The sequence below is a fragment of the Populus euphratica genome, unplaced genomic scaffold, assembly GCF_000495115.2.
Source record: "Populus euphratica unplaced genomic scaffold, PopEup_1.0 scaffold78.1, whole genome shotgun sequence".
NCBI lineage: Eukaryota > Viridiplantae > Streptophyta > Magnoliopsida > Malpighiales > Salicaceae > Populus > Populus euphratica.
This window is the reverse complement of record NW_011499867.1, coordinates 1,941,630-1,961,759: the sequence shown is the minus strand read 5'-3', so window position 1 is coordinate 1,961,759 and position 20,130 is coordinate 1,941,630. Positions and strand designations below refer to the sequence as shown.

At 28.6% G+C, this 20,130-nt stretch overlaps 2 protein-coding genes and 1 long non-coding RNA gene across 5 annotated transcripts in view; 1 reads left to right on the top strand and 2 right to left on the bottom strand.

Annotated features, from left to right (window-relative positions):
• AGT2 (alanine:glyoxylate aminotransferase 2) overlaps positions 1–20,130 on the bottom strand; it is a 48,989-nt gene that overhangs the window by 3,477 nt on the left and 25,382 nt on the right. Inside the window, exons 7-9 of one of the 2 annotated variants that reach the window (XM_011027331.1) lie at positions 12,547–12,660; positions 12,344–12,430; positions 11,972–12,119 (exon numbers count right to left, since the gene is read on the bottom strand). The exons of the other annotated variant lie outside the window; for it this stretch is intronic. Coding sequence (XP_011025633.1) covers positions 12,076–12,119; positions 12,344–12,430; positions 12,547–12,660 — 245 coding nt within the window. The 3' untranslated portion in view covers positions 11,972–12,075. Of the gene's footprint in view, positions 1–11,971; positions 12,120–12,343; positions 12,431–12,546; positions 12,661–20,130 lie in introns of those variants that run through there. 2 annotated transcript variants of the gene reach the window in all.
• Positions 6,782–7,087, bottom strand: LOC105126460 (uncharacterized). The gene is made up of 2 exons (XR_842437.1): positions 7,017–7,087; positions 6,782–6,850 (listed from the first exon to the last, which is right to left on the bottom strand). It is a non-coding gene; the product is annotated as an uncharacterized LOC105126460 (long non-coding RNA).
• LOC105126461 (transcription factor TGA1-like) overlaps positions 6,849–20,130 on the top strand; it is a 33,804-nt gene continuing 20,522 nt past the window's right edge. The window contains exons 1-5 of one of the 2 annotated variants that reach the window (XM_011027329.1): positions 6,849–6,919; positions 7,854–7,913; positions 8,006–8,147; positions 8,830–9,101; positions 9,782–10,009. In XM_011027329.1, coding sequence (XP_011025631.1) covers positions 8,039–8,147; positions 8,830–9,101; positions 9,782–10,009 — 609 coding nt within the window. In that variant the 5' untranslated portion in view covers positions 6,849–6,919; positions 7,854–7,913; positions 8,006–8,038. Of the gene's footprint in view, positions 6,920–7,004; positions 7,086–7,853; positions 7,914–8,005; positions 8,148–8,829; positions 9,102–9,781; positions 10,010–20,130 lie in introns of those variants that run through there. The other variant, XM_011027330.1, reaches the window with a different exon arrangement.

The window sequence follows — 20,130 nt, the reverse complement described above, 5'->3', positions numbered from 1 at the left end:
ATTAATAAAATTAAAGAATATTAATAAAATTAACACTTAAAAAAATATTAATAAAATTAAAAAGATATTAATAAAATTAACATTTAAAAAATATTAATAAAATTAACACTTAAAAAACATTAATAAAATTAAAGAATATTAATAAAATTAACACTTAAAAAAATATTAATAAAATTAAAAAGATATTAATAAAATTAACATTTAAAAAATATTAATAAAATTAACACTTAAAAAACATTAATTAAATTAACACTAAAAAAAAAAATTGTATGAACAGTGCAAGTGAATTACATTGTTCATGTTAATTGCATTGTTCACTAAACAGTATAATTAGCATGTATAGTGAATGAAAAGTAACATTTATCTACTTTTTATTAATTACATTTTAATCATAAAAATTATGTAGAATCCATGTATAATAAACTAATTTTTCTTTTCACTAAATAATTACAAATTATATTTTAATTAAAACAGAGCCGTAATTGCTTAAACAAACGGCATCTTAGTGGTAAGGCCACTTTGGATTGCACTTGAGAATAACACCACAAATAAAGACAAAAAAAACAAAAAAGAAAAAGAAAAGGAGAGGGTAGCATCTTTAGACACATCATTCGCACCATCTCCTAATTATTATTATTATTATTTTTCTGTCCTACTAGACAATCCACACTCTATATTTATTGGACTTCGTTCTTAATGTATCAGTTCTCCCATGACGTCTCTTCACACAAGCTCAGAGTGTCTCAAATAATATAAATTAATTGCCACCAACTTGTGTAGCTGATCAACTAACACTGGTTTAATTTTTCTTTTCCTTAAAAAAAAATCTTTAATTAATAAAAATAATCATTTTATTTTTCACCATTTTTTCCTGTAATCTATAGGCAAATCGAATTGATTACATGTGCCTCAGAAATTAAATAAAAAAAACTAATACCAATGGAGATGTTTACAGTAAAGATAGGGTTGTTCGTACATACACGGAATATTATGAATGATATTTATTGAGATGTTAACTGTTAATAATAAAAAAATATTATTACAAATAAATTTTCTGACAGAAAAAATACATAAGAAATACTAGCAATTAAGAACAAAAATAATTAAAAATAAAATAAAATAAAAAAATATAGTTAAAACAAAAATAAAAAAAATTGAAAATAATTAAAAATAAAATAAAATAAAAAATATAGTGAAAACAAAAATAAAAAAAATTACCTTAATGTTGTTGCTAATAAAGCTAAGAAGAGAAAAAAATTATAAAGTATACTAATTACAAAAAAACTAAGAAAAAAAAAGAGAAAAAGACATACTTAAACATGGAGGAAAAGAGAAGGAGTTTAGGAGAGAAAAGAATAGAAAGAAATGGATATTAATATTTTTTACATATGAAAAAGAAGAAGAAGAAGAAAAGAGACAGATCTATTGTAAAATTAGAGATTTAGGTTATGAAAAAAAAGAAAAAGAAAAAGAAGAAAGGAGACAGGTCTATTGTAAAATTAGAGATTTAGGCTTTTTATTGGGATGTTTTATCGACAGTAATTAAATATTAATATTTTTAATCATTCTATCGGTGATTACGTCTATAATATTTAATTTAAATTTTTAATTTAATAAAAAAATTTAAAAAATAATCAAATATCATTGACAACTTTTCAATCCATCGATGATTTTGTCTATAATATTTAATATAAAATTTTAATTTAATCTAATTTAAAAAAAAATCCTCAAATACAATATTCATACATGTCTATTTTCACAATTTACAACAATATAATGAGTATTTTATCTCTTCATTCAATAAAGCATAACAGTAACTTATAAGGTGTGTATTGCTCAATATCTAAATAATATGCAACTAGAAGATGGTTCTTATAATATTTAAGTTATAGATCAGGTGAATTTATCTCAAATTAACCCGAACTTGGATCAATAAAAAAAAATTTAAAAGCTCCTTTTATGGCTGATTCTACTATTTTCTATATGTTTCTTTGGATTTTATTTTTTAATTCAGAACTTTTACTTATTTCTTTTACGTTTTTTGATTCCTAGCTGTTTTTTTTTTTTTAATAAAGGCAGCGATTCCTAATTTATTTAAAAGTTTTTTGAGTTTGCATCCAATTTGTATTATAATAATTTGTGTTTGTCCTCTAGCTATGGAAAGTAGCGTTTGGTCTATGGAACATGCATACTGTTTTTATGTCGATTTTGGACCATGTTGAAACCGTAAATAATGCACAAGAATCCTCGTATGTGAGGTTAACTTCATGTCTGATAATGAGATAAATGGTTTTTTTAAAAAAATATTTTTAAATTAAAAATATATTAAAATAATTTTTAAATTTTATCTTTGATATTAACAAAGACATTAAAATTATTAAAAACTACTATAAAATCATTAAATAAAAAATATTTTAAAAAACATACTGAACCATGTCATCAAATATAATATAAGTGTATGATTTTATTTTTTTAGCCTGTTTTGCAGTTATGATTTAAAAAAAAATTATAAATTATAACCTTTTTAAATTCAAGCTTTTACCATTATTTAAGATGAAAATAAAATTCAAACACCGAAAAATTAAATAACTTTAAAAATTGTAATAAGTTTAATTACACTACGTAACAATATTAAACGAAATCTAAAGCGTGGTTGCTAAAGAACAGGGTGAAGCAATCGATGCGGGAAAAGATCAGTACTGTTGCTTCCTTCAACTCAAAGTATTGGTGAGTTCAAGAACAAGATGATTCATTGGAGATTCAAAAGGGTTGACGCAGAAAGAGGTTAACTTTTTAGTGATTTTATTGACCGATCCCTTATTTGATTTTCTGATCATCATGACAATATTCCTTTCACTTTAAATAAAATAATTTCTCTCAACAATCAATGCTCTGTGAAGCCCTCATTGGCAAACAAAATGTATAAAGTTCTTCTTTTTTGTTGAAAATAATCAAAAACCATGACCATATGGCATAAGCCCATGCATGAGGCTCCTCCACAATACCATGTTCTTCAAGACTGGTCAATATTTGTGTTCCCATTGGCTTTAGTCACAGCTCGCAGCCAGGTCTGCCGACAACGGTTTTGGCTCCACATTCTTATAAGCTGTATTCGAAGGATTTCAATGGCCGGCATTTTAAGATCCATGCAAGCACTACGTCTCTAAAGGAAGGCCACTGTGCTTTATAACTATAATTTTAAGAATAACAAGCTAAAAAATCATAGTTTTTTATTAGCTAATGTTCTTAAGAAGGTTTTTTTTTTTAGTGATATCGATATAAAATTATAGTAATTATTCAAATATTTTTAAATAAATGATTGAGATGTATTCTTTTGTGCAAATCTTGTCGGATCCCACCATATATGATTATTATAATAATTTGTTTTTGTCATCTGGCCATTGAAAGATTATTTGAGGCATGAAAGATACAAGCAACTATGTTGAGATTCCACGCTTATGTAAGGCTTAACCAAGACGATAAGTAGGTAGTTGGCATGTTAGCTAGGGTTTCCAAAAGTTGAAAGCACAAAATAAAGCCATCCGTTGAAAGCATATAACTATGCAAGTGGATCAAGATTCCTACTTATAATTATGTATTAATATATTAATATATGCTATCCGTTGAAAGCATATAATTATTGATTTTATTTTATTTTTTTATTTATTAAGAGATTCATATTCATACGGTACTGGTTGACTATGTCTAGATATATTTACTGGCAAGAAAATATTTTAATTTTTTTAATTTAAATATCCTCCCTTGATATGTTCCTATCACCCAAAAAATATATATATTCTTTAGCATATGACAGGAGGCTGAAAACCGTCCATTAAGTTTTAAATGGCTATATTCATCGATCACTCGTTATAATTTTTAGGATTTCTTTTTCTTAAATTAATTATGTAAACGGATAACATATTAAATCACTTAAAATTTATTTAGAAGTATAGTTGTGATTTTTTTTAAATAATGTTCTATATCAAAATATATGTTAATAATTTTATTTATTTTTTAAAAATTATTAACATATATTTTGAGCACGGAGGAGAAGAGAAGGAGTTTAGGAGAGAAAAGAATAGAAAAAAATGAATATTAATATTTTTTATATATGAAAAAGAAGAAGAAAAAAAAAAGATAGATCTATTGTGAAATTAAAGATCTAGGCTTTTTATTAGGATGTTTTATCGATGGTTTTATCAACAGTAATTAAATATTAATATTTTTAATTGTTTCATCGGTGATTCCGTCCATAATATTTAATTAAACTTTTTAATTTAATAAAAAAATTTCAAAAAAAGTCAAATATCACTGACAACTTTTCAATTTATTGGTGATTTCGTCTATAATATTTAATATAAAATTTTAATTTAATCTAATTTTTTTAAAAACCCAAGCTTTAAAAAATATTTGTTTAGAAGACATGTAACAAACAACTACGCAAGTGGATCAAGATTCCTACTCAGAATTTGGATTTTTTCTATTTTTTTAATCAAGTGTATCAAGATCTATTCAACATATTTGATGTATGTATTGCACAATTATTTAATTTTTCATATTTATGCAGTATTTATTGGAGAAAATGGCCTGCAGATTTTTCTTTATTGTAGCTTTTCTCTCTTCTTGAACTCTGATCTTGGTATGATTTTTATTTTTTTAAATAATTGTGTATTTTATGATTGTGTGAGTTAGTCAATTATCTATGCATATATTCATTGATGCACAGTGATCATACCATATCCGTAGGGTCATGTACATCATCGTCAGCAATTACGAAACCTCATGATATTTTTATTATTTAATATATAAATTATGTATCCTAATTAGTTTATGTGTTGCACACCTAAATTTTTTAACCATACATGATGCCTACTTTGCATTAGTTTTTCCCGAATCAGTTTTTTTTTCAATATTTAGCCAGTAAATTTATGTGATTTAATGGAATTAATTTATCTAATATATAAAGATTTTCTGCCACTATTAATTTTTCAATACACGAGTTTTCCATTCACATGTAAATCATGTGGGTCATGCTTTAGCACACTTTTATCATTTAAAACTACTTGCAATAACAATTTTTTTATTTTATTTGAGGAAACTTTATTTTTCAGAAAATATATTTTATAGATTTAGCTGAATAAATAAAATTCTAGTTATTTTAAATTCTTACAAAATATATACATCATAACTCGAACTTGAAATCTGTTGTGCAGATCTCAAATCCTTTGTTATCATGTCACGTCCTTTAAAGACCTTGCAATATTAGCTATCCATTAGCTAGTATTTTTTTATAAAAAAATAAATAAATAGACTTTTTCAATGTTTTTTATATAAAAAATAAAAAATTATGTATACATTTAATAAAATAAATTAAAAACTATATATATATATATATATTAATAAATTGATAAATTAATAAAAAATTAAAAGTTGGAAATAAACTAAGATATTTGGTTTTACAACTCGAATCTTTGAAATAGTTTTGTTTAAAGACTTTGTTCACAAAAATTATTTTATTATTTAGTTAAATTATAATAAAAATAGATACACAAGAAATTGATTAAATAAATAAAAATCAAAAAATTATTATGTAAAGTTACACATATTAAAAATATTATCTAGAAAATATTTTTTATTTTTAATATAAATTTCCTAAGGTAAAAGTAAATAAGAATAATTTCTCAAAAAATTAAATATATACAAAATAATTAAAAGATAACTGCTATTTAAAGTGTCAATATAAATTTTCTCTTTTTAATGTTAGATTACAACAACTTTCTCTCATATAAAAAAATAAAATTTAAGACAAATTGATTTTGCCCTTAAATACATTAAATATTTTGATTAAATTTTTTTAAAGTCACTAATTTTCGTTGTATTTTAAACTTTAATTCCTGGCCATTCCATTCAACTATTATCCAACAAATTAGCCTATAATTTGGTACCAAATTAAAAAATAAAAAAGTTGGAAGATATATTATATAAAATAAAAATACCCATTCCATAAAAACAATTTATTTCATAATTCAACACAAACCTTAATTGCTATTATTTTAACCTTAATAATATCAATAAAAACATATCTAATTACACTAATTAAAATCTAAATGATCTCAATTAAAACAAATTCCTCAATTATGATAATTTTTATTAAAATTCAATGCAAACTCTATTTATTATGATTTTAACCATAACTTTATTAATAGTATCAATTAATTGAAAAATTACCTAATTGTATTAATTACAACAAAATTTATCTCAATTCAAGTAAAATTATCACATATAAAAAATAACCTAAAAATCAATTCAAACCCTAATTTATCTAATTCAAACCTAATTCATTCCATAAATAATATTAATTGTATAAAAATATACATAATTGCATCACCTAAAACTCTTAATTACATTAACATCAACATCAACATCAACATCAACAAAATACTCAATTATTAACACATAATGCAATTTTTTTCAATTCAATAACGAAACTCATAAAATTATGAGACATAATAATTATTTTATCTTGATTTTTTAGTAATTAGTAGTGATTCTATCGGTTGTCACAATGAAAAAACTGTTAGGCTGACGGTTTGCAATAAAATAAAATAATAGGAGATGAGAGAAAGATGAATTTTTTAATTCCATACGTATAAAAAAATATAAAAAAGAAAATTAAAAAAAAATGAATATAGAACACTATTGAAGGGAAGAGAGTCTCTTTTAAGCTGTCTTATTGTCATTCGATTCTTGTTGCTAATGATGATGGGACTGGTGGTTTGAGAGAATTACTGCAACAAATTCTATTACTTCTTCTCTTTGGATTTCACTTCAGAAAATTTCCAAAAATTGCCTCTAGCCCTACTTCTTGTAGTTGCAGAGACGGGAGAGTTTCTTTCATGCTGCTTTGATTTGAAAAGAGGTCTGTTTTTTCCTTTGCTTTCTTCTGGTTTGTTTTTGAGGGAGTCTGTTTGGTTATTGAGAAAGTTGAAAAAAGGTCTGTTTTTTCCAAAAATTGCCTCTAGCCCTACTTCTTGTAGTTGCAGAGACGGGAGAGTTTCTTTCATGCTGCTTTGATTTGAAAAGAGGTCTGTTTTTTCCTTTGCTTTCTTCTGGTTTGTTTTTGAGGGAGTCTGTTTGGTTATTGAGAAAGTTGAAAAGGGCTCGACAAAGATAAGGAAATCTAATAATTTTCAAGCTGCTCTGTTCAAGTCTAGCTTAGCTAGGAGAATTCAAGTGTTCTAAAGCTGATACTATATTACTATATACATATGTGTGTATGTATGTATGTATCTATGTATGCTTATCGTGATGAGATTTGCGCATCATTGATTGACGTGGAAGAGGGGCTCTTTTTGATGTCCTAAAATTTTTGAGTGTTTGAATATGTTCTGCTTTCCTTAGGATGTTCTTTTTTAGCAATTGAAAGTGAGTTTCTTCTATGTTTCTGGCCTGGATGGAAGCCAAAATTGATGTATGATTGCTTTTGTCTGTGAGGAAAACAAGCTGTTCTGCTTCCAACCTTTCCTTTTTATGATTGCAGCTGTGCTGCTTCGGCCTGAAAACAAGTTGTTTGTCAATTAGTTTTGGCTTTCGAGAGCTTTAAATAGTTGATTGTCAAGATATTAACACTGAAATAATATGATATGTTTGACAGCGTGACCTTTTCCATAGTTAGATCATTTCATCCATAGATCTTTAGAATCTGTTGTTTTCTGTCTATTGATACAAATATGTTCATCATCCAATAGTTTCAACCACAAGCTTCTCTTATGACAACAAAAAAACTAACCTTGAGAGTTCTTTCTGAAAAATATGAATACTTGCTTCGTAACCGTACATGTGAATGCTTACAGGTACAAAGACGTCTTGCACAAAATCGCGAGGCTGCTCGTAAAAGCCGTTTGCGGAAGAAGGTAGGAAGGACTATCCACCATGCATTAAAAACTGCTGGCCTACAAGCAATAAGAGGATTGTTACTAACTGTGATTTTAATTTTTATTTACAGGCTTATGTTCAGCAGTTAGAATCAAGTCGTGTGATGCTCATTCAGTTGGAGCAGGAGGTTGACAGAGCTAGACAACAGGGCCTGTATATGGGTGGTGGAGCAGATGCTAGTCAGCTAGGTTTTGGAGGACCTACAAACTCAGGTATGTTTGCCAAAGTACTCTATTACCTTTTGTTCTGCTGCCGAACTCCCAGATGGTGGTCTATCAAGTTTGAATTACATGTCTCTCACTTTGCAGTGGGCATTGTCAAATGTTTCATGCTTTAGACCTTTAAATTATTCTTAAAAGTTAATGTTTCACTTTATTTTCTATATGAGCTGTCTTTTTCTTTTTTCTTTCTCTCCAAGTTAGTCGTTTACTCTCTGTTTGATTCTTGCTAGAGAATGACAAAATTATATAAGAAGATAGGAGGTTTAGTTTCTAGTATATTCGTAAAATTATTTTAGTTGAAAAATTTTCAGTTTGCTTGAGCTCATTTGAGCACCGGAGACCATCCAAAGTAGAAGCGATTTGTTGCATTAATTAATTCATATACTTGTAACTCGATCTTCATGCACTACTACTACGTATTATGTTTAAACAATGATCAAGCACTTCAATGGCAAATAAAAAGCTGAACTGCTGTCCTCTTTATTGGCTGACATGCCTGAAATTAGCAATTAAAATATGGTCCTAATAGCTTGCTGTCGATACATGACTTCACCTGAAAAATGCCTGTATTTTCTCTGTTAATTTCTTGACATTTAACTTCTTGTGGCTTAACTTTAAACTTTTTCGTTCACATTTATCTATCAACCATATGCTGACTCTGAAGATTCTGCAGGGATTGCAACTTTTGAGATGGAGTATGGGCACTGGTTGGAGGAGCAAAACAGACATATTTGTGATATGAGGACTGCTTTAAACGCTCATATAAGTGATGTAGAGCTCCGCATGCTTGTAGAGAGTGACATGAGCCTGTATTCCGAACTTTTTCGCCTGAAAGCAACTGCAGCAAAAGCTGATGTTTCCTATGTGATGTCTGGCTTGTGGAAATCATCGGCAGAAAGGTTTTTCTTGTGGGTTGGAGGGTTTCGCCCTTCAAAGCTTCTTCAGGTGATGAATTAGTGATTTAAAATTATTAATTTAAGGTTATATATGGGGGTGCCGTTGAACTTATGAAATACCTCATTTTGATCTCACCACCTTGCCAAGGTGGGTAAACTTGATCTAAAATTTTGACAACTTATCACTGCATTCTGGTCTGCGCTGATGCTCGGCTTGGTGTCTTAAATATCTTTCACGTCGAGCATTACGCTGGTAATTGTTGAAGTGCATGACATGTTGCCAGTCTGGTTTATTAATTACGCAGTTGGTTTTTGGTCATTGTCTGCTTTGCTGTAAATATGGTTAGGGCCCTGGTTACTCCAAAACTGTGGTTATTGTGTTGTCTTGCACATAATAGCCAGCAAGTCCTGTCTAGTCATGTAAAGTGCAAATATTTATACAGTGATAATTCATTTGGAGGGTTCTGCTATTGGTATAGAGTCATGCTAATTGCACGTGGTTGTTAAAAGAGCATTTCTCACTTCCTAGACGTAAGTATGGGCACCAACATATGTTATAGATTAGCATCTTATCATTTGGTTCATATGATTAATAAGTTCTTATATCATTCAAATGGTTGTTTCATTGACTCAAGTATTCATTTTATTCTGTGTTTCTGGACCTTGTCATATTTTCTATTCCGACCCAGTTTCTTCTGAGATATATTCACAAATTTATTTTGATTACAGATTCTCAAGCCTTGGATGGAACCCTTGACAGAACAGCAACGTGAGCATGTTCAAAATCTTGGACAGTCATGCCAGCAAGCTGAAGAAGCTCTTTCACAAGGTTTGGAAAAAGTCCAGCAAAGTGTAGCAGAGGCTGTGGCAGCTGGTCAGTTCGGTGAAGCAAGTTACTCGCCTCATATGGAAACTGCAATGGAGAAGTTAGAATTTCTGGCCCGCTTTGTGCAGCAGGTCTTATAATGCACCTTCACTTTGCATTCTCGAATGGTTTTAGTCTAAGTTCTTTAGGCATGTGCACTCATAACACATACACAATCCATGAAGTAATCACTTCAATTTCAGAGGAAAAGGCATTCATAACTTTCATTAAAGCGGTTTTGACCCGAAACGGCCCGAAACTCATTTTTCATCGCGGTCGACATGGTGGGACCTGTATTGACCTGGTGGACTCGGTTTTGACGGAAAATGACGGTTTTGACACGAAACGGCCCGAAACTCATTTTTTATCCCAGTCAACATGGTTTAACCCGTATTGACCTGGTGGACTCGATTTTGATCGAAAGATGCAGTTGACTCGAGAAAATATATTTTAAACTCTTTTTTTATTTATATTTTTTATTTTTGTTATGAATAATAAAATAAAATAACATTCGAGAAAATTTTAGTGAATCCAAAATTGGGTTAAACAACTGGAGCCATACGCAGAAAGAGAAAGGGCATCTTAGGGTAATGATGTAATCTTATGTGTAGACAATTCAAGCTGCTGACATTTTTCAAGCAGCCTCCTACAACTGGAAAGTTTTAGATATAAATAGCCATTCTATCAAGAGGAAGCTTGTGGTTAAATCAATTTTCAGTGCTGCTACTGTCTTGCCATCAAATGATATATCACGTTGAGTCTGCAGGTGAAACTGTCATGTAAATTGTAGTCTACTTGTGTTTGTATTTTTGTTCTGCCTTGTACATAAATCGTGAGAATTGCAAATTATTTGTTGCCTCCCATCTCCCTTGCTTATACTGAAATGGTCACTGTAGGCTAGGAAAACCCTACCCTAGCTGACAATGAACTCGAGGTCAATAATGAATGGCATGGATGTTTTGCTGCCGAAATTATGTAATATCATTGATGCACAATTAAGAAGATGCAACTCATGGTCATTTTGTTTCCATTAGTTTCTGTTTCATTTCCAGGGAATTCTGACTGGGACAGCTTTAGTTCATTTGTCTTGTGATCCCATAATGAACATGGATAATTACTGGAAATAACCTGGTTGTCATACAACAGGATAGGGTTCCAGCAACACAAGCAAAGCCCTAACTAAGCTAAAGCTATTCAAAAACCACTCAAAAGAGATGTGCAAAAGCAAGCAGCAAAGCAAAAAAGAAAGCGATGTTGTTACTATCGTATTACTAGTTCTACTAATCTTGCTGTAATCATTAAAGCATGCAACGTTTGTCAGCAATACTGAACTAGCCAATCCATGTCATTCCACTAATTAAAACGACAAATCTTTGGACGTGTTCATCAGCCTGCCACTATCAATCCACCATCCCGAGCCCACACTTCAATGGCTTGATAGAATAGTTTAACATGATTGGTCTCTCCCTTTTTTTATCTAGCTAGTGATATTTCTTGTATTTTTCGTTTCTTTTCTTCTGTACTAGTAATTTTTTCCCTTTTTCTGGTTTGTAGTTTATGTTTCACGTCTTTAGTTTTTTAATCTTCTTATCCATCCCTGCCACTTTTATATCACCAGTTGAGCTCAATCAATATTTTAGTCTTCAGAATCCACATTTAGAGATGGTTGCTTAGGCACATGGCCTGATTTGGAGGGTATTGCTGAGTAACCTGGAACTACAAAGCCAATAGTTCTGAAAAATTGGACATTTAACTGTCCTCAGAGGTCCGAGGTCCTCTTGCAATGTAAGTTTTTCTTGAGTATTGACTTTGCCTGCACCTTAAAAACGAAAGAATCTAATGCCTTGCCAACACCGTTGACCTAAAAATTATCTGTCGCACACATCGATAACCGCTAAAGCCTTTCTTGAATTATGTTTCCTTGCATGAGTTTTCAAGTAATGTATATCCATTGGTGCACATTATGACATGTGCATCCACAGAACATGGAAATACAGTTTGATTCTTTCAGGTAATATAATCAGAATCAAGCAAACTCATCCCATTGTTAGAAGGTTAGATATTTGCTCGATATTATTGAAAGCAACCTATCAGAAGAGATCGATGCTAAAAAATGTGAATAATTACATATTCATCTCAGCTTCTGGCAGGTAGCTCCTCACAACTTTGACATTGAATAGTCCAACGCGTCAACAAGACAGTCTGCGTATGCCAAAACAAAAACCGTGACATTAGATCATTTGGTTAAAAAGAGCATGTAAACAAAATTAACAATGATAATCATCATGCAAGCAGTTCAGAGCTTTTTTTCACAGAAACTGCAGTTTTTAAAAGCTCTCAGAATCGCTCTTGAAAGCTACCTTATTGCTTATCTAAAAACACGAGGGTTTAATTTATTTAAGCACTTGAAGAGACATGAAGAGTACCTGCATCATCTTTGGTGAAGCACATTGGTGGTTTGATATGGTACACATTTCCATGTATTCCACCTTTGCCGACTAAGATGCCAAGCTCTGCACTCAGGAACCAGTGATGATAAATACAAAGTAGAAATCGATGAGAAATTCATTTCATAATCGAAGGCTTATCTTTTCTACGTTTATGGTGTTGGGAGGTTGTGCCTTATTACCTCTAAGTTTCTCAAACAAGACTGCAGTTTCTGCTTTGGCAGGGGTTTTTTCCTTCCTGTGAGTCACAAGTTCTATCCCTACCATTAAGCCCCTGCCCCTTACATCTCCAATGACTGAAACAACAATTAAAATTTCAGAGCAGCTTAAAATATCACAAAAAAGTAACAAATATTAGAGGATATTAACATTAGCAGAGAATTTAACAACTCACTTTGGGAACAAGGCCTGCAGAGAGAGAGAGATTGTTATTTCCACTCGAGAGAATTCTAAAGAGACCTTTATTGCTTAAAAATAATACTTGAGGATAAAGATTTTGTTGTTAGAGCTTTGGTTTAAAAAAAAATATTTGTGAGTTTTAAAATTAACAATCAGATAAGTCTCTAATAATTATTAATATTAGCAGTTAGATAGCTTGGACTTAAGATTATAGGAGGAATAAACATTTTAATTCCATTTTTTTACAACTAAACTACCTTTTAAATAATAAGTTGATATGTTTTTTAACTAGTGTGCTAAGGACATTTTAGCTAACTATAAGTGCAAAATGAAAAATAAAAATCATTAAGTACTTTTATTGTAACTAAAAACTTTACTAACCTTAAGAATTTTAGATAAAATTAAGGTAATTGACTCACTCTATTAATAAAAATATATGTTATGTTGTTGCTAAAATGGGTCTAAACTAGTATATGTATTTTTATGAAAAAAATAACCATTATATTTAAGATAGTGATTTGAAATCTCAATATGATAACAAGATTTCATTTTTACTTAAAAAATATTGGTGTTGAACCTGAAAGAAAGTTAATGAAAAATTTTATTTTATTAGTCTATTTTATGATATTTTATTTTTAAAAAATGTGTCAAAACTTGTCGTTACATCTACATTTTAATATCCTGTTAATTTTAGATTGGTTATCGCAAGAGTTTTAGTCAATTTAGAATATCATAAAAAACACATTAAAAACTTATATTTTTTCTTTTTAGCTTTGTCTAAAGCTATAAACTCAGATTTTTTTAATGATTTCAATATACATATTAATTTATTCAGATGATTTTTAAGGGACTAAATCTTCTTTAACAATAAAGATAAATCCTCTCCTTGTAAACATGTAAACCGAATATGGTTTGAATTGCGTTGTGCAGATGATAATTCCGGAACAAAATTTTAGGTAAGTTCCCTTGAAGGGGAGAATTTGTTGAAATTCCACTAAAATTATATAAATTCTTTAATTTAAATGAAAAACCCATACATGTTTTAAATGTATGCTTAAAATAAATCTTATGTCTGGTACGTTGATTAGAGGGCCTCCATAGAGGTAACATATTAGTGGTCCAACAGAAAAGATAAATAAATAAATAAAATGAAGTCCATGGGCAATAACAGCAGCAGCAGCACCTTATTACTTCCCTTGGCAACTTCGACTTGCTTGTTAACAGTGGATTTTGGGCTTGTGATTTCATTTCTCTAAGTTTCTGGGCTTCATGCCTTCTCTAGTTTTTGGGCCTCGATATAATTAACAAACTTTTTTTATAGTTTTATTTCAATAATGTTTCGTTAGTTTATTTCAATTATGATAAATATCATAGAAAATATTAATTGGATTTCTATCTCTAATGAGGCTCCATTGAATTTGTTTTATATTTCATAGGAGAGAAGGCCAAGATCAGCCTCTCATTATCCCCTCTGATTTTATATACGTAGTCAATAAATAGATTAGCTGTTTTAAAAATTATTAGCATGCCTAAAATCCTCCTCCTTTTAGCCTTTATATTTAATAAATCTAGCTAATCAAGGGGTCCTAAAAGGTTTCTTTAAATATAGTTCATAAATAAACAAAGTGAACCGACTTTATTTATTTATTTTATTTTATTTACATTTTAAGTAGCCTCAGGGGTCCAAGGTAAAGATATGGCAAGACCTAGCTTCGTCTTCTACAATCACCATCTGCCTCTACAATCTTTATATACAGCAAAACCTAGTCCAAACATGGCATTAAACTGCGCTTCACATGTCTGTCTGTGTGCTTGCAATGCACTTGCACATGGAGAATGCTTATCAAAGATGACCATTACCCAGCATAGATAAGCATCTAGAAGAAAATCAAACGGGTGCAAATAGTTTATAATTAAATCCACGAAAAGGTGTTTTAGGCATCCTAAAAGTTTTCAAAGTATGATTTATTGTATTAACACCAAAGTGGATAGGAAGGATCATCAAGGCCACAACTAAGATATAAAATTAGGAGAAAAAACAACTTTATTAGATATGCTCACTAGCAAATATTCCATGGATTACAACAATTAACCGAATAGTTACCCAAATATTCCAATACATTGTAGGTGATGCAAGTTCTAGAGGGCATAATATATAGCTCACGCATAGGCGAACTTGTGTATATCCTTATAAGTTAATAAAAAATTAGGTTTCATTCCTGAAATAACTTGTTTATTTATTTTTGTTTGTATTTATTTGTGTATTTTGCTTGTTTATAACATTAAAAAAATATAGATATTTTCTTGGGCTTGTAAATAAATATAAATTGTAGGAAAACACAAGTGAATTGATGAATAAAATAATTGAGTATAGATAAATTAAATTGTTGCATATAAGAAAATGGAACATGTGACAATAGGTCCATTTATATTGATTTTCTTTTATGGGAAATTTTGCGAATTAAAACTATTGAACTTGGAAAATCTTACCACAATCTTGACCGTTGGAATTAACATGTTTTTTTTTTTGGGTCCACCATTAAGATTGTCATGTCGTTAGCATATGAAAGGAGGCTGAAAATTGTCCATTAAGCTTTAAATGGTTATATTCATTCATCACTCGTGATAATTTTTTTCCTCTTAGATTAATGATGTAAACACGATAAGATATTAAATCACTTAAAATTTATTTAAAAATATAGTTATGATTATTTTTTAAATAATTTTTATATCAAAATATATGTTAATAATTTTATTGATGTTTTAAAAATTATTTTTATTATTAACATATTAAAATAATTTAAAAATATTAAAAATATATTCGCTTGTTGGATATGTATGGTAGTTTATATACATAAAATATTTAAGAAACTGTGTATCTAGCTCCAAAGGATAATTAAATTAATTATTGGCGCAGATAAGCCAAATTTTCTTCTTTTCTTTTATTTTTGGAAGTACAAAGTGATATATAAGTAGACAACAGGCAAGAAACCTGTGAATATTTTAGGAGCAACTTGTTTATAATATATTGTTAAGGTGACTCTCTGTATAAAATTATCGGATTCTATCTAAAATGATCTAACTTAAATATTTGTGAGTCGTCAGTTGGCCTGGTGCGTGAACTATCAAATACTGTATTAAAAATGATTAAATATAAATTATCTGTTTTAGATTCAACACGTATTTTAATCTCAATCCAAACTCACTTTTTAATTTAAAAAATAAATATAACGGTTTATTAAAAATTTAAAAGTTCCAAGCATCAAATATTAGAGGATATTAACATTAGCAGAGAATTTAACAACTCTGTTTGGGAACAAGGCTTGTAGAGAGAGAGAGAGAGAGAGAGAGAGAGAGATTGTTATTTGCACCTAAGAGAATTCTAAAGAGACCTTTATTGCTTAAAAAAAAAATACTTGAGGATAAAGATTTTGTTGTTAGAGCTTCGATTTAAGAAAATTGATAAGATTTTTTTTATGCATCTTGACTAATCTCTGTGGGTTTTAAAATTAATAACCAAATAAGTCTCTAGTAATTATTAATATTAACAGTTACATAGCTTGAACCTAAGATTATAGGAGGAATAAATCTTTTAATTCCAAGTTTTTACAACTAGACTACCTTTTAAATAATAAATTGATATGTTTTTTAACTGGTGTGCTAAGGACATTTTGGCTAACTATAAGTGCAAAATAAAAAACAAAAATCATTAAGTACTTTTATTGTAACTAAAAACTTTACTAACCTTAAGAATTTTAGATAAAATTTAGGTAATTGACTCAGTTTATTAATAAAAATATATGTTATGTTGTTGCTAAAATGGGTCTAAACTAGTATGTGTATTTTTATGAAAAACAATAACCATTATATTTAAGATAGTGATTTGAAACCTTAATATGATAACAAGATTTCATTTTTACTTAAAAAATATTGGTGTTGAACCTGAAAGAAAATTAATGAAAAATTTTATTTTATTAGTCTATTTTATGATATTTTATTTTTAAAAAATGTGTCAAAACTTGTAATTACATCTACATTTTAATATCCTATTAATTTTAGATTGGTTATCTCAAGAGTTTTAGTCAATTTAGAATATCATAAAAAATACATTAAAAACTTATATTGTTTTTTTAGCTTTGTCTAAAGCTATAAACTCAGATTTTTTTAATGATTTCAATATATATATATTAATATATTCACATGATTTTTAAGAGACTAAATCTTCTTTAACAATAAAGATAAATCCTCTCCTTATAAACATGGAAACCAAATATGGTTTGAATTGTGTTGTGCATATGATAATTCCATAACAAAATTTTAGGTAAGTTTCCTTGAAGGGGAGAATTTGTTGAAATTCCACTAAAAATATATAAATTCTTTAATTTAAATGAAAAACTCATACATGTTTTAAATGTATGCTTAAAATAAATCTTGTGTCTGGTATGTTAATTGGAGGGCCTCCATAGAGATAACATATTAGTGATCCAAGAGAAAAGATAAATAAATAAATAAAATGAAGTCCATGGGCAATAACAGCAGTAGCAGCACCTTATTACTGTCCCCGGCAACTTCGACTTGCTTGTTAATAATGAATTTTGGGCTTGTGATTTCATTTCTGTAAGTTTTTAGGCTTCATGCCTTCTCTAGTTTTTGGGCCTCGATATGATTAACAAACTTTGTTTATAGTTTTATTTCAATAATGTTTCATTAGTTTATTTTAATTATGATAAATATCATAGAAAATACTAATTGGATTTCTATCTCTAATGAGGCTCCATTGAATTTGTTTTATATTTCACGGGAGAGAAGGCCAAGATTAGTCTCTCATAATCCCCTATGGTTTTATATATGTAGTCAATAAATAGATTAGCTATTTTAAAAATTATTAACATGCCTAAAATCCTCCTCTTTTTAGCCTTTATATTTAATAAATCTAGCTAATCAAGTGTCCTCAAAGGTTTCTTTAAATATAGTTCATAAATAAACAAAGTGAATCGACTTTATTTATTTATTTTATTTTATTTACATTTTAAGTAGCCTTAGGGGTCCAAGGTACAGACATGGCAAGACCTAGCTTTGTCTTCTACAATCACCCTCTGCCTCTACAATCTTTAAATACAGAAAAATCTAGTCCAAACATAGCATTAAACTGCATTTCACGTGTCTATCTGTGTGCTTGCATTACACTTGCACATTGAGAATGCCTATCAAAGATAACCATTACCCAGCATAGATAAGCATCTAGAAGAAAATCAAATAGGTGCAAATAGTTTATAATTAAATCCACGGAAAGGTGTTTTAGGCATCCCAAAAGTTTTCAAAGTATGATTTATTGTATTAACACCAAAGTACATAGGAAGGATCATCAAGGCCACAACTAAGATATAAAATTAGGAGAAAAAACAATTTTATTAGATATGCTCACTAGCAAATATTCCATGAATTATAATAATTAATAAAATAGTTACCCAAATATTCCAATGCATTGTAGGTGATGCAAGTTCTAGAGGGCATAATATATAGCCCACGCATAGACGGACTTGTGTATATCCTTATAAGTTAATAAAAAATTAGGTTTAATTCCTGAAATAACTTGTTTATTTATTTTTGTTTGTATTCATTTGTGTATTTCGCTTGTTTATAACATTAAAAAAGTGTAGATATATTCTTGGGCTTGTAAATAAATATAAATTGTAGGAAAACACAAGTGAATTGATGAATAAAATAATTGAGTATAGATAAATTAAATTGTTGCATATAAGAAAATGGAACATGTGACAATAGGTCCATCTATATTTATTTTCTTTTATGGGAAATTTTGTGAATTAAAACTATTGAACTTGGAAAATCTTAGCACAATCTTGACCATTGGAATTAACATGTTTTTTGTTTCGGTCCACCATTAAGATCATCATCGTCGTTATCATTTAAGAAAATTACATATAGATTCATTTGGGCATCTAAATTTTTTTGTTGTTTCGTTCTTATACCATGCGGAAAACTCCTATTTATTGATGTTTAGGTATCATTTACCTTTACTGCACATATTAGAAAATCCATGATTTGACTGTCATAATATAAACAACATCAATATAATAAGATCATGTATTTCAATCGTTATATTTTCTTATTTATTTAAAAGCTAGAATAATAATAAAACAAATGGTCAAATAATTTTTTAAAATAAAAAAATATTATTTTAATATATTTTTTATTAAAAATACTTTAAATCACAACCGCTACTATACTCTCAGATATCTTATTTAAAAATAATTTTTAAAAAATAAAAAAATATATATTATTTTAAAATATTTTAAAATAAAAAATACTTTAAACCATAATCATTAGTGAAATTTTAAATACCCCTTTTTCGACCTTCTCAAAAAGCTCGAAATGCTAAGACTAAGGAAGCTTTGAAATTGTCCTAGGTTTGATAATTCTAAGAAATAGCCTTTGTTCTAATTTTTAATTTTTTTTATTAATATGAATGTTCGAATCAGCTTATAAGAATTACATTAGTTTTTAAGTTTCTTTCTTAACTACACATAGAATTGAATTTTCAATTATATAGAGTAGAAGTCTTTTTAATCTTAGCATATATAATATTTTAAGGTAAAATAATATATTTGATATTTACAAATATAATCTTCTTGATGGTTCTTACGAATTAAATAGTATTTTTTTAAATCAAATCTCTTGACACGTAATTTGTATTTTTATATATAATTATATGAATTGATCCTAGTTTTCTTCCCCACAATTAAAAAAAAAAGATATTGGTTTTCTTTTCAAAGTATTTTGCATGTATATTGATTAGTACTTAAAAGTGCATTTTTATCAAGGTTTTATATTATGATTTTGCACTTGAAGTATCAATAACTCTTTAACTAAAGCATATTTTATAATAACATATCTAATAATATAAGATACATTTAATTTATGGTAAATATTTATTTTAAATGCAGGCCTATTACATAAATAAAAGGTTTGATTGATGAATGTAAGAACTGAAATTGAAAGGACAAAGAGATGGTCAAACTTCAAAAAAAGATGTCGGTGTAGTCCAAACCAGAACACTGTTTGGTAATCGGATCATATCTGAAGCTTTAGATCTCAGATTTAGGTCTACTTTATATGGATGGAAAGGTAAGATATAGGCATATAAATTTTATATAGAGCCCAAGACTTAAAAATGTCATTTTCAAGTTCAAATTGTAGCAACAACAAAGAAGTTCGAATCTATCTTCCAGCTTGAGCGTTGTTCAATGTTTGGCCCATATCTGGAGTTCTAAAAATCTAAATGATATGAATGTTTTACACAAAACAGCTGAGACAATTGCCTACAACTTTTATGTTTTCAAGTGGTT